This window comes from Silene latifolia, unplaced genomic scaffold (assembly GCF_048544455.1).
Source record: "Silene latifolia isolate original U9 population unplaced genomic scaffold, ASM4854445v1 scaffold_70, whole genome shotgun sequence".
In the NCBI taxonomy this organism is placed as follows: Eukaryota; Viridiplantae; Streptophyta; class Magnoliopsida; order Caryophyllales; family Caryophyllaceae; genus Silene; species Silene latifolia.
In genome coordinates this window covers 3,843,836-3,857,614 of record NW_027413609.1, presented here as the reverse complement: position 1 = coordinate 3,857,614, position 13,779 = coordinate 3,843,836, and the positions used below count along the sequence as shown (strand labels likewise).

Below are 13,779 nucleotides of genomic sequence, written 5' to 3'. Positions count from 1 at the left end.
ACAAAGTCCACCACTTGCTTCCGCACCTTCAGCCTCTTAGAGAATTGTTTTTTGTTTTTCCGAAACAAATCCGACACCGGAACAAAACTACTATCCTCTGGCCCGCAATCCATGGAGCAACCCAGCCCATCGTCTGACTTACCTCTTTTACGGCTACCCAAAGCCGACTTTGGACTCACGGTGCTATCCACACCCATGCTTCCCACTTGACGGCTGGCAGTAGGGGCGTTTGTAGAGAATTCAGTGCTATCAATGACAGTAGGAGAAGCGACGGGCTCGACAACAGGTTGCGTCGTCTTAACCTTCTTACCAACAGTTTTCACCCTGCCAGAACCACGACGTTTCTTAGCACTTTGAGATACCCTCGCTTCCGTATCCTCAATACGCCGTTTCTCTTCAAGCACACTCAGGGTTTCCTTTCTCGTCTTGTTCAACTCCTCCAAAGTTTTCAACACATCTTCCCCGGACTCGTTCATATCAGACAGCACCAACAAGGCAGCGATCTCAGCGTGGTAAAGGGCTCTTGAATCATAATTACCCAACTCACAATCAAAAACAGTTCCACGGTAAAAGAGCATGTGCAACATCGTATATACACCGCAGTCCAAATTTTCAATCTCAGCGGTTTGCCAAGTAAAAGGGACGTTGACAATTTTATAATCTTTAACCTCCTCGCCTCGGGCAACTCCTTTTTTGACCAGGAAATGAGACATCAAGCTCAGCTTCAAATAAGCAAGGAAAAACAAAACATAATTAGTAACAATACTTAAACAAACTAGGCAAAACACCAAGAGAAAATTAGGCACAATAAATGACTTACATTAGTTTGACAATACACCAAACGTACACACGGCTGTTGATCATCAGCAAACAACGCCTCTTGAAATACATTATCAAGATATTCAACCCTCTTCGCATTAAAGTTGATGCACAAACAGCTGAAGTGCTCATACAAAAGAAATGGGATGAAAATCAGGGAAAATATTTGGCCAAAAAAATTGTTACTAATTATGTGGTTTTAAAAAAAAAGCAGAAACATAGCAGAATAACAGTAGAGTAACAGTAGAATAATAGTAGAATACGCACAAGTACAGAAACGTACCATATCAGAATTAAGATCACAATCTCTCTTGTTGTTATTTACAAACACAATAAATGACAATATGACTTCCGCACATAAATCACTCCTGGAAGCCTTCTCATGTTTCGATGGCATACAAATTCGCCCCAATGGACTCTAAACACAAAGTGGAGAAAAGAGTTGAAACGTGATGCAAAATGAAAAATAAAGTAAAAGACACGATAAGATAGAATAACTAACCGTTGCACCCATCCAAAGAAAAGTCAACTTGGACTTCCTCTTATACAAGTATCATTAAGAAAGAGGGACCACCAGTGCATAACACCAAGCATTATCATTGAGTTTGGAACCATGGATTCCATATCCTCTCGATTCAGGTAACTATGAACACCCCAAGTGACAAGATTCTCCCTTCAAAAACGAATAAACAGGAAAAACAAGAGTCACGTAAATATATTTTTGAATAGCAAAAAGCAGAATAATATGTTAAACAGAAAGCGGAAATTTTTTAAAATAAAAACGAGCTCTTACCCTTGCGAAATATTATGATCATTCAAGAAACAGTAGTCTGCAACCTTATTCCTCTTGGATAGCATTGGGTTGAAAACATGTCCCATTGCTATCATTGATTTTGACAGGACAACTAGCTGAGGATCCACAGTACCACAATTATAGCTGCATCCAAAATTCTCAAGCACAATAGACAACAGTAGCTCCCATGTGCAGCAGAGTGCAGCAAATAACTTGTACCGATATTAGGAGCATTCAACCCAGCAACGCCATTATCCTCTAGGACAGCCTCACCAACAATAGTACCAGTCTCCAACACAACCTCGGCATCCTGTTTATCAGATTTATCTATCTCAGACGCAGCCCCAAGCAACAAGTCTGCATGACAAGACATCACCACATCCGCTACTTCCTCTTATGCAGTCACAAATGCTTCACTGCCAATTTGAGTGGAATGTTGAGTGTCATTAGGCAATGGAATGTCAGCACCGGTATCCGTCACCTCTGTCTCAGGCAAACAAGCATCAGTCTTTGGAATTTGAGCTGCTTGAACATCTACCGGTGTACAGTCAGCAGTATTAGGCACGTCCTCTGGCAGATTATCAACAAGATAGTCTTTAACTTGAATGTTAACGTCCTCCACATCATTGTTAACATCCTCCACATCAATGGTAATGTCCCCCACATCAACTACTTTCTCACCAACATCATATGGCTCTCCATAACGAACTGAATGTCAGCACAGATATCCGTCGTAATAGAATCTAAACCGAGCAGTAACAATTGTGGAGTCCCCACCTTTGCACTTTGTTGATTGACGGGACTATGTTCAACACCCTTCTTTTCAGCTATAGTCGGCTGCATATCCGAAAGCCCGACACACTCCTCATAAAATTGAAAAAACAGATTAAATGATGGAGGTTCAATGATGATATATTCATGTCTAGCTTTTTTGGAAGCTGATTCTTCAGGAACAGTTGATCGCGATTTATTTGCCGCTTGCATAGCCAATACATGCTTAACCCGTTCGTCTAACTCACTGATAACTTGATCTGTGAAGAAAGATGGGGTGGCAACCAAATTCTCTGACCCTTCACAATGCACTTTTTCTGACTGTTTGGTCGTGCTTTCTTTAGCAGCTCGTCAGGTTACTTGGCTTGGCAACTTAGCAGCAGGTGCTTGACGCATAGCCTGCTGGTTCTTCTTCATCATCTTCGACTTTATTAGTTCCGCCCGTTCCAAGTATCAGTGGCATAAAATCTGAGAGTCCCTCTCATTAAGCAGTATAAGTTGATTAAGATCCTGTCAAGATAAAATCCCAAAATTTTACTTAAAACTGAATTCCAATACATAATAAAAGTACAATAATAGTAGAATAACAGAGGAATAATAGTACACTAACAGCAGAATAGATAGCAGTGGATTAATAGTAGAATAACAGTAGTATAACAGTGGAGTAATAAAATAACAAAGGAATAACAGTACACTAACAGCAGAATAAATAACAGTGGAGTAATAGTAGAATAACAGTGGAGTAACAATTAGAATGAAAAATAGAATAACAGTGGAATGACAGTAGGAAAACTGAGGAATAACAGTGGAATAATCGTAAAATAATAGCTGTAGGACAACTAATACTTAAAGACAATAACAGAATAACATTTTAGAATGATTCGTTTAAAAACAATCAAACAGGTGCTTACGTCGACCGCTGCGGACTGTACTTGCTAATCCGTATGAATATCATCAGGTAGATCCAGCAAAAGACATCAACGTTGACTACGTTGATCAGAGCCAACGATGTTTGGACGAGACAATGGGAAAGCAACGTCTGAACGCTCCCCACTGCCCAGAGCACCAGCAGCTGCCTCATGCTGCAACCTCTCACTGAAATACTTAAAATCCCAATGTTTAATGAGCGGTAGTTCATTATTCACCTGATCGCCGTTAAAGAAATAACGGTGAAAATAGGTGATAGCCAACAGCACTAGACAACAACGAATATTTTTCCTCCCGTTAAGGGATTCACGCACAGAAGTCACCAAGTCTGAGAAGACAAACCGACACCAATTAACTTCCTTGATCCTAGAAACATCTTCCACAACGCTTAGAAATCTAAGATCAACCACAAAACCCGACACAGGAGCAACGAAACACGACATAGAAAACAGAACAAAAGTCTTCTTAAACTCATCATCCGCAACCAAAGACTCTAGCAAGGTCTCCTGAACTTTATTAAGTGGTATCCCACTTTTGTTATTGGCGATACCATACTTCTCACGCCAAGCACGCTTCAAAGATTCTCCATCAGCGTCTGTAGAACCCGGAAACCCAGTAATAACCAAATCCAATTTTGGTCCAGAATTTGGTAAACCAAACACATCGTGCACATCATCTGCAGTCAACTCGTACTTCTCCGTTTCAGATATTTCAAAAAACTTCCCACTTCTAAAAGCATATATAATCTCCCATAACATGGTATGGGGGAGGGAAGAAAGCTTCAACTCAAGTAAACCCCCGAATCCCATTTCCCTAACAGCCTCCTTCTGCTCCTCGGTGATGGCTTCAATAACTCTGAGAAGAAAAGCGGTAAACAAAGAAACTAACAAATGGATCGGCCTTTGTGCACACAAAGGGGAAAAAAATATGCAATGCATTAAAACATTTAAGATAACAAAATCAAAGCAAATGAATAACAAAAATAACATGATAGCGCAAAAAATAACTCGAAAAGTAACATATTAACAAAGAAAAATAACAAAGAAAAATAAAAGTAGAATAACAAATGGTACATACACTGGTTATTTTCTCGGCATCTCCACCGAGGTTGGTTGCTACTTATCACAATTCCCTTCTCATGCTTAACTTTCCCAACCAACTTACTACTAGTCTTTGGTGGACTAGACGACAACTTCGCAACTTGGGTCTCAGCCTTTCGTTTGGTTTTTTTAGTGGGTGGGTCAGTTGTACATATTTCTTGACTACGAGTACTCCTTCTCCGAGAAGCAGTGCTCTTTGATGGAGATGTGACAGGGGATTTGGATGGAGACGGACCCGGAGAATTTGATGATGACGGTTGAGTAGACTTTGATGAAGTCATGGATTTGATTTTTAACTTCATTTTCAAATTGTACTATCGAGAAAATAAAAATAAGGATCACTTTCAATGATAAATAGGTATTCAAATTTGGACTTTTTAATAATGATGGTAGAATGAGAGTACGGTAATGAATGAGAATAACAATGTAACACTAACAATTAGTCAAACTAATAACAAACCGTTATAATACAAAGTAAAAAAAAACAAAAAGAAGAACACGGAAGTGTAAAGAAAAACACAAAGAGAATCAAAATAAAGCCTCTTTGAATAAAGATTCAAAGACAGTTTCAAAATTACATACGGCCTACATAAGCCTTCATAAAACAAAATAACGTACTAAATTACAACCAGAGACAGTTTCAAATTACATAATACCCAAAATACATTCTTTCCGAGAAAGAACCAAAATGTACTTCCGAAAATACATGACATAACGTAAAACGTCAGTAAAGGTCAACAACATCGACCGACTTATAATACAATTAAATAAGCAAGATCATAAGCGGGGATAGTCCCCGAGTGTTTCAAAGTACTCGTGAATTAGCCTCGATCCGTTCGATACAGTGCATCGGGGATCGAGTCATGATCGTGTATATACCGGCAAACATGCAACACCGCCTTTGCTGGCTCACTTGCAAGCATGTAGCACTTGCATCGTTTGGAAACTACTTTCGAGCCCCTTGACAAAATCTTAAAACCTTGACTGTGACTTGTTGTTAGAACTTTCATATATTCGGCGTGAACACCGGGCGCACTTTTATGAAATAGGAACATTTGTGACCATTTCTTACAAACAAGACACATATTGCTCTTGTCCAAAGTAGTCTCTACATGATCGAATACTCTTTCCATTAGGTCTTGGCTATTTAAAACTGCCGACATTGATTGATTACGACGACGAACTCGTACATTAACTTCAAAGCACTTATCAGTCTTATCATCCAATAACCAACCCAAATTTTTTTCTTTTCAGTAACGAACTCTCTAGCAAATAACAATTTATCTTCATTCACTATATTTATTGCCTATCCCTCACAAACTAAGTCCATTAGTGATGTTGAAACCTACAAACAAACAAATCCAAAAAAACAAACCACAAGAATAACAGCAGAATAACACAAAAAGAATAACAGTAAATAAAAACAGGAAAAACACTACAATGACAGGAAGAGTAATGCTGCAATGACACCATAGGACCAAAGATATAACAAATGGAATAACAAGTAGTGAAAAGTGAAGACAATACGAACAAACACAAAACCCTAGAAAAGCACAGTAAACAATTAAAACATGACAAATAACTTGACAACAAACTAAGCGCTAGAATAACAGCAGAATAACACAAAAAGTAAAGTGTGTAGAGATCAATAGTAAAATACTCAACACAACTCGTCAACTAGAACATGCAAATCACTTCAAAAAATAGAAAACTATGAAACGACTAGAACATGCAAATCACTTGGGAAAAATCGAAAATTCAAAAATGCAGCATGATATTACAATGAAGAAACTGCATAAACGCAATAACGGCATTAAAGTACTCGACTAAGTAAACCTAGCGATAATTAAACTGAAAAAAGGAATAAAAAAGCATACAAAAGCATGAAATAAAACAAAATAATAGAATAAAAGAGGAAAACGTCATGAAATTACCTTCAATTGGAAGAAAGATGATCAATGGCGAAGAGAAAACAGGAGAAGACACGAAGGTGACGAACGGTTAAAGAAGAATAACACAAGAATAATAGAAGAGAGAGAAACACTTGCAGTTAAAAATGATTATATAAACGTTTTGCAGTAATAGGGAGTATTAATTAGAGAGGGAAACAGTTAGAATAGTAAATGACGGAAAGAAGAGAGAGAGAGAGAGAGAGAGAAAAAAAAGAGAAAATAAACTAAATAACAATGCTTTTATATGACAACTAAGATTAATCTTAGCCACTCATCTCTAATTTAATCTAATGGCTGAGATTCCCCCAACTCACAACTCACCATAAGAACCAAAATCATCAAATCCAATCTCTCTCTCTCTCTCTCTCTCTCTCTCTCTCTCTCTCTATATATATATATATATATATATATATATATATATATATATATATATATATATATATATATATATATATATATATATATATATATATATATATATATATATATATATATATATATATATATATATGGCGTATCTCGTGAGTTTGTTTCTTATGGTGAATTCGTGCTTTAAAATCTCAATAATTAGATCAAGATAAATCAACCGCTGGGATCAAAACTCAATATAAACAAAAATAAACACGCGGGGCCTCTTTCTCCAACTCACTATATGATTGCATAAAATCCAAAACCATCACATACCCTTATCCTTTTATTTCTTCCTCTCCTTCATCAAATCCTTAATCCTCCCATCACCTGGTGTCCCCCACTACCACCTGTCGTCGTCGCCGGCGACGATCACCAACAACGGCGGCTAACACCATAAACTTCTCTAATACCGACGAAAATCCACGATTCTATTACCGAAATCGAAATCAACACTTGATTTATTTAATTGCTGATTTGGACCAGGTTGAGAGAGAGTGGGTGGGGTCATGAGTAATTGCTGATTTTAAGGCTTATAGAGCTAAGTTAATGGAAAGAGTAATGTGAGAAAGAGAAAGGGTAAAAAGACGACATTGTTTTTGTAAGCTCTATTGATGAATTAGTTAGTTGAATTAACAGAGCTCGGAGCTGAGATAAAGGTAGCTTTTTTGGTGAATTGATGGATTAAATGGGTGAAAAGATAGTTTCTAATGCATTTTTGTCGATAATAGAGAGGAATAGGGATGGTTGTGTTGCTGATTAAGTGGAAAGATTACAACTTTCTGTTGTTTGGTACTGTAACCCTTAAAAAGATGATTATTTTTTTATGAATACACTACAATAACACCAAAATAACACTACAATAATACGGGAAACAAAAAGAATAAAAAAAATCAAAATAGTAAAAAAAATCAAAGTGACACTAGAATAACATCACAATAACACCAGAATAACAATACCACCAGAATAACAGCACAATAACACGTGGTAAACAAAGAGTAAAAAAATCAAACTAGTAAAAACAATCAAAGTGACACCGTATTAACATCACAATAACACCAGAATAACAGCACAATAAAATGTGGTAAAAGAAAGGATAAAAAAATCAAAAGGGTAAAAAAATCAAAGTGACACCGGAATAACATCACAATAACACCAGAATAACAGCACAATAACATGTGGTAAAAAAAAATAAAAAAAAATCCAAAGTATTAAAAAATCAAAGTGACACCGGAATAACATCACAATAACATCAGAATAACAATAACAGCACAATAACACGTGGTAAAAAAAAGAAAAAAAATCAAAGTCGTAAAAAAAATCAAAGTAAAAAAAAGCACAATAATAGCATAATAATACGAGGTAAAAAAAAAGAGAAAAAAAAAATTAAAGTAAAAAAAAAATCTGGTACAAAAAGAAAAATAAAAAAAAGGCAACATAATGAGAAAATTAGAGAAAAACATAAGAGAGAAAAAAAATCAAAGTCGTAAAAAAAACAGCATAATAACACGAGGTAAAAAAAGAGATAAAAAAAAAGTAAAAAAAAAAGAGTAACACTAGAAAAAAGAGAAAATAAGTAAATGACAGTGGTTTTATATGACAGGTAAGATTAGATCTTGGTCATTCATCTTTAATATATATATATATATATATATATATATATATATATACATATATATATACATATATATATATATATATATATATATATATATATATATATATATATATATATATATATATATAGTGATAAGTTCTTCTAAGTCCTTAATATCTTTTGAGTCCCTAAGTCTTTATTAGGGCCCTTGGATTAGGAGAATGGAGAGTGGAGATTTGCCTACTTTAAGCCCATTATAGGCGTGAAAAAAAAAAAGGAAATAGGGTGAGCGGGAGAGAAGGGATGTGTCGGACAATTGGCTATTACCCACTGTGCACACACAAACACATGCATAATCACTCAACAACCTTTCTCAACACATTTCTAAACATACTCCACCAAAACACAATTTGAAAAAAAAAAACTCATCAGACTGGCGAAAATTGAGAGCAAATCCCACTTTCTTCATTTCCCATCTTCCTTTATCAGCTTGCATTATCAGCTTCCTTGATCATCTTCCATTATTATCCTCGAAGCTCAGAAACAAACAACAAGACCAACGTCCAACGTAAAAAATGACGGATTTGCAAATGGTTCCATTTGTCCACGGTAATTATTGGATTGTTTATTTTTATTTTCTTCATGTTAGTTTATATATCATATTTTTATGAAAACATTAGGTTAGATATTAACAGTTCTTTAAATATGATGAGGAAGTGTATTTTAGGTTATTTTTTAAGCTTGTTTTTTATTATGTAAAATCTGTAAATCCATTCTTTTAACATGAACTCCATCATTATGGAGTTCAATATCAACTCTGTGAATAACAAGTTAAACTTCTCCATGATGGAAGTTAAACTCTGTGAATAATAAGTTCAACATCATAGTGTCAGGCTTGAAATTTATAACAGTGAATTCGATGAAATTGTAATTTTAACTGCAAAAGGTGTGATTTTAAGCCACCAAAGTATTATTGTAATTATTATGGTAGAATTGAAGTTCAATAGTGTAATATTTGTATCTTAAATTGAAATTGTCAATATCGTAAGTATAACTTATAAAAGTGTAATTATATCTGATAAAAGTATAATTTTAACAGGTAAAAGTGTTATTGTAAGAGACAAAATATGTCAGTTTTCAAACTGTAACTGTAATAATAAAAAGTATAATTCTAACAGATTGGACTGTATTTTTAACAGGTTAAATTGTTATTATAACAGGCAAAAGTTCTAAATTTGTAAACATTAATTCTTACTAGTAAAAGTGTGATTGCAAAAGACAATTTCTGTAAGTTTTCAAACTGTAATTCTAATAGAAACAAGTATAATTGTAACACAGAAAAGTGTAATTTTAACAACCAAAGGGTTGATTGTAACAGAAAAGCTGCAAGTTTATAAACTAGAATTGTAATAGTAGAAAGTATAATTCTAACAGGAAAAGGTGTAATTATAACTACGAAAAGTGTAATTTTAATAAATATATAATTTGAACAAATATATGGGTTACTTCAAGTTGTTATGAAAACAATTGATAATAATTACGCTATTGTCAGATAATATTGAGCACAATGGAAAACGAAAGCCGAACGAAGAAGAATTTTGCAAAGATGTTGAAGCTAAGTTCACCCCCTATGTTGGTCGAAATTCCTGAAATAGAGGAAGCAAGTGACATTTTATAGAATTTATCTTTGTTGCTTTTGGTTTTGATGTGCATAAGTACACGACTAAGAGATGGCGTGGAGGGGAGATCAAATCTAAAACCGTTGGTTTGCAACCGGGAGGGGTTCAAACCGAAGGGACAATTGGAGTGTAGTGGCGGCCAGACTCGGGGTAGGAGACACAAAGTCAGGCGTGTTGGTTGCAAAGCGAGGATTAGGCTGTTCTTGATGAAGGGGGAATTACGAATTGACAGATTCCACAGTGGGCACAACCATGAACTCGTATCAGCCAGAGATAGAGAGTTCCAAAAGTTGGCATGCAACATAACAGACTATCACAAAATGATAATCCTTTATAATTCAAGGGTGAGTTAATTAAAATTACACTTGTCTTGATTAAAATTACACTTGTTTATGTTATAATTTCACTTTAATTTGTTAGAATTACACTTTTGTCAACTAAAATGACACTTTTTGCGTCTACAATTACATTTTTTCTTGTTAAAATATCACTTTTCTTTTTTTGAACTTATACATTTGGATATGTTTTCTCTATCAGCCAGAGATAGAGAGTTTTAAAAGTTGGCATGCAACATAACAGACTATCACAAAATGATAATCCTTTATAATTCAAGGCTGAGTTGATTGGAATTACACTTTGCTTGATTAAAATTACACTTGTTTATGTTATAATTTCACTTTATTTTGTTAGAATTACACTTTTGTCATCTAAAATGACACTTTTTGAGTATACGATTACATTTTCTATTGTTAAAATAACACTTTTCTTTATTTGAACTGATACATTTGTATCTGTTTTAATTATGTTTTTGATGATTAAAACCCGTACATCTAAAAGATTGTCAATAATCAACAGCTGAAGATAGGAGCTACGAAGACTTACAAATTTCTGAAGGAACATGTTAATGGGTTTGAAAACATCGGTGCTAGTTTGAATTCTTTTAAGAACTTTCACAGGGATGTGAAATGCTACATTCATGAACGGGACGGTCAGATGTTCGTGGACCACTTTAAGGAATTGGCTGTTACTAGACTAGGGTTCTTCTTTGACTATGATGTCGATTCTGACGGTAGCCTTAGTAAAGCTATATGGGCCGACGGGATCGCTAGAAGGAACTACTCAGTTTTTGGGGATGCAGTGTCATTCGACCCGACGTATTCCACCAATAAGTATGACATGTCATTCACACCTTTCACGGGGGTTGATAATCATAAACGGTCAGTCACTTTCTGTGGAGCGCTTGTTGCTCATGAAGATGCAGACTCGTTTAAATGGGTGTTCACCCGTTTTCTGGGTGCGATGGGTGGAAAAGAGCCTAAGTACATTATCACCGATCAGGATGCTGGTATTCTTAAAGCGGTGCCATTGGTGTTCAATACAATACACGCACCGCTATTGTATGTGGCATATCATGAACAAGGTTCCAAGCAAGTATGGAATGGCGAGAGATGATTATTCAGTGTTTCTAAAGAAATTGAATGCCATAATATGGGATGAAGACATTGAAGCGGCAGAGTTCGATGCAAAATGGGAAGAAATTGGCAGGGAACACAATGTTAATAACATTGACTGGTTCCAAGAAATGTACGCTAAAAGGAAGCAAAGCGAGTGGGTTATGGCTCATTGTAGGGACCTAGATATGGGAGGTGTTATGAGGACAACCCAAAGATCAGAGAGCGAAAATAGTTTTTTTAAGAGATTTGAGAGTAAGTCGGGAACATTAGTTGAGTTTACGATGCATTTTGACAACATAGCGATGGACCAGCAAAAAGACACACACAGAAACAGATTGACAACTGTAACAAGACACGTTTCCCTGAAATATCAACGCATCTAGCTATTGAAGTGCACGGGGCGGAAGTGTACAGTCATAAAGTATTCGAGGAATTTAAAGAAGAGGCCAAGTGCTCAATGGGTACTTGTAAAAGTAGAGGATTCACCGAGTGTGGCTCTTTAGAAGTGACCACCGTAAGAGATGCAAACAGGAGAGAAATTATGAGGTCACATACGCCTGGTATCATTCTCGTAGCATTTGTTTACTAAAATTATACTTTTATCAGTTAAAATTATACTTTTGTTTATTAGATTTACACCTAGGGTTGTCAGAATTAGACGTTGGGTTGTTAAAATAATACTTTGGGTTGCTAAAGTTATACTTTAATCCGTTAAAATTACACTTTTATTGATTAGTATTACACTTTGGGTAGTTAAAATTACAAATTGATTAAAGTTATACTTTTATCGGTTACAATCACACTTTTATTGATTAAAATGCTACTTTTGTGTATTACAGTCACACTTTCATCTGACTGATTTAACTAACATATTACTCTATATTGTTGAACTAGATACATTGAAAGCCACTTGTAGCTGCAGAATGCTTGAGAGGAAAGGCATTATTTGCCGGCATGTCATATGGATTTACTCATCAAACGGAGTGAAGCTTATTCCAGAACAATGTATTGTTAAAAGATGGTGTAAAGATGCAAGGTTGTCTAAAATGTTCGATTGTAATGGGGAAGCAACTGAGGACGTTGATATAATAGATGGAAAACAGATTGCGATGTCAGTAATGTGGTCGGAGATTCATCAGACAGTTGGGTTGCTCATGGGCAAATTGAAGAATGATGTCGAGAACTTCTCTAGTCTAATTAGACAGTTTAAGGAGAAACTCTCACCATTAGGATCACAATTGAATAAATGACAACAGTTGGAGAAAATTCTTGGATGTTCTCCTAGTGAGGAGATAACCATTTTGCCGCCCAAGAAATCCAAGAACAAAGGGAGCGGAAAGAGAATGTTGTCGAAGAAGGAAAAAGCAGTTGCTTTGGCATGGAAGCTGATGCGTGCCATTTATATGATGTTTTACATCTCTTTTTACACGCATTTCAGAGCTCAATTGTGCCATATATGCCCATATTTCTCTACTTTCCTCTACTTTCGTACTTTTGTACTTTATTGCAGAAATGTGGAGAATTTAGCGGGAAATCAAGCCGAATCCGTCCCCGAGTAAGCTGCATTGCAAATGACGTTAAGGAACTGCTTAAGGAACAAGCTTGGTGCGCGATCCAAGGCCCGAAAGACAAGTCCACGAGTTAAAAGAAGTCAAGCAGCAGCTTAGCCAGTCGACCGACCAGCTTATTCAGTCGATCGACCAAGGCTCGGTTCCCGAAGCTACTGTTTGCTGACATTCAGTCGATCGACCAGCCTCTTCAGTCGATCGACCAGACTTCGATTCCAGACGAGATTTAGAAAGCCCGTGGAGTTTTAGGTTTTGGAATAAGTTGTTGCGTTAGTTCCTATATAACGTAACAGCAGCATGTCGAATAAGTACCTAGTTTTTATCGGAGAATACATTAAGTTTGAGATCACAATAGTTTTAGATTATTTTCCGAGTAATTAGGGTTTGATATATCGACTTTTGCATTGGAATTTCTGCTCTTTCGTTCTTAATCTTTCCTCTTGAATTTCGGTATCTCTTCTGCCCTGGTATTCGGTTTATTATTTATTGCTTTTATTATTAGTATAGAATTGATAGTTAGCATTCCCAAGCCAATTATCGTTTCATTATTATTGTTATTTACATCAAACATGAATTCCATAATTGTCATTAGTCTTATTGTTGTTTTTACCTTCGTCATGAGTAGCTAAATAGCTTGTGCTAGGATGTAGGCGATTTATGGCTAGGCGGCAATAGGTTAGACACGGACTGAACCCGCGTGTCAGTCGATCG

At 35.9% G+C, this 13,779-nt stretch overlaps 1 protein-coding gene across 1 annotated transcript; it reads left to right on the top strand.

Moving 5' to 3' along the window:
• Positions 1–11,222: 11,222 nt before the first annotated feature.
• On the top strand, positions 11,223–12,750 carry LOC141640048 (protein FAR1-RELATED SEQUENCE 9-like). The gene is made up of 3 exons (XM_074449009.1): positions 11,223–11,443; positions 11,801–12,060; positions 12,395–12,750. The coding sequence occupies exons 1-3, from the start codon at positions 11,223–11,225 to the stop codon at positions 12,748–12,750; spliced, it is 837 nt and encodes a 278-aa protein (XP_074305110.1).
• Positions 12,751–13,779: the final 1,029 nt, after the last annotated feature.

Coding starts and splice junctions, on each gene's coding strand:
- LOC141640048 (XM_074449009.1), top strand. CDS start 11,223: ATGTCATTCACACCTTTCACGGGGGTTGATAATCATAAACGGTCAGTC. Junction 11,444..11,800: donor ACAATACACGCACCGCTATT/GTATGTGGCATA, acceptor TTGACAACATAG/CGATGGACCAGCAAAAAGAC. Junction 12,061..12,394: donor TATGAGGTCACATACGCCTG/GTATCATTCTCG, acceptor TTGTTGAACTAG/ATACATTGAAAGCCACTTGT.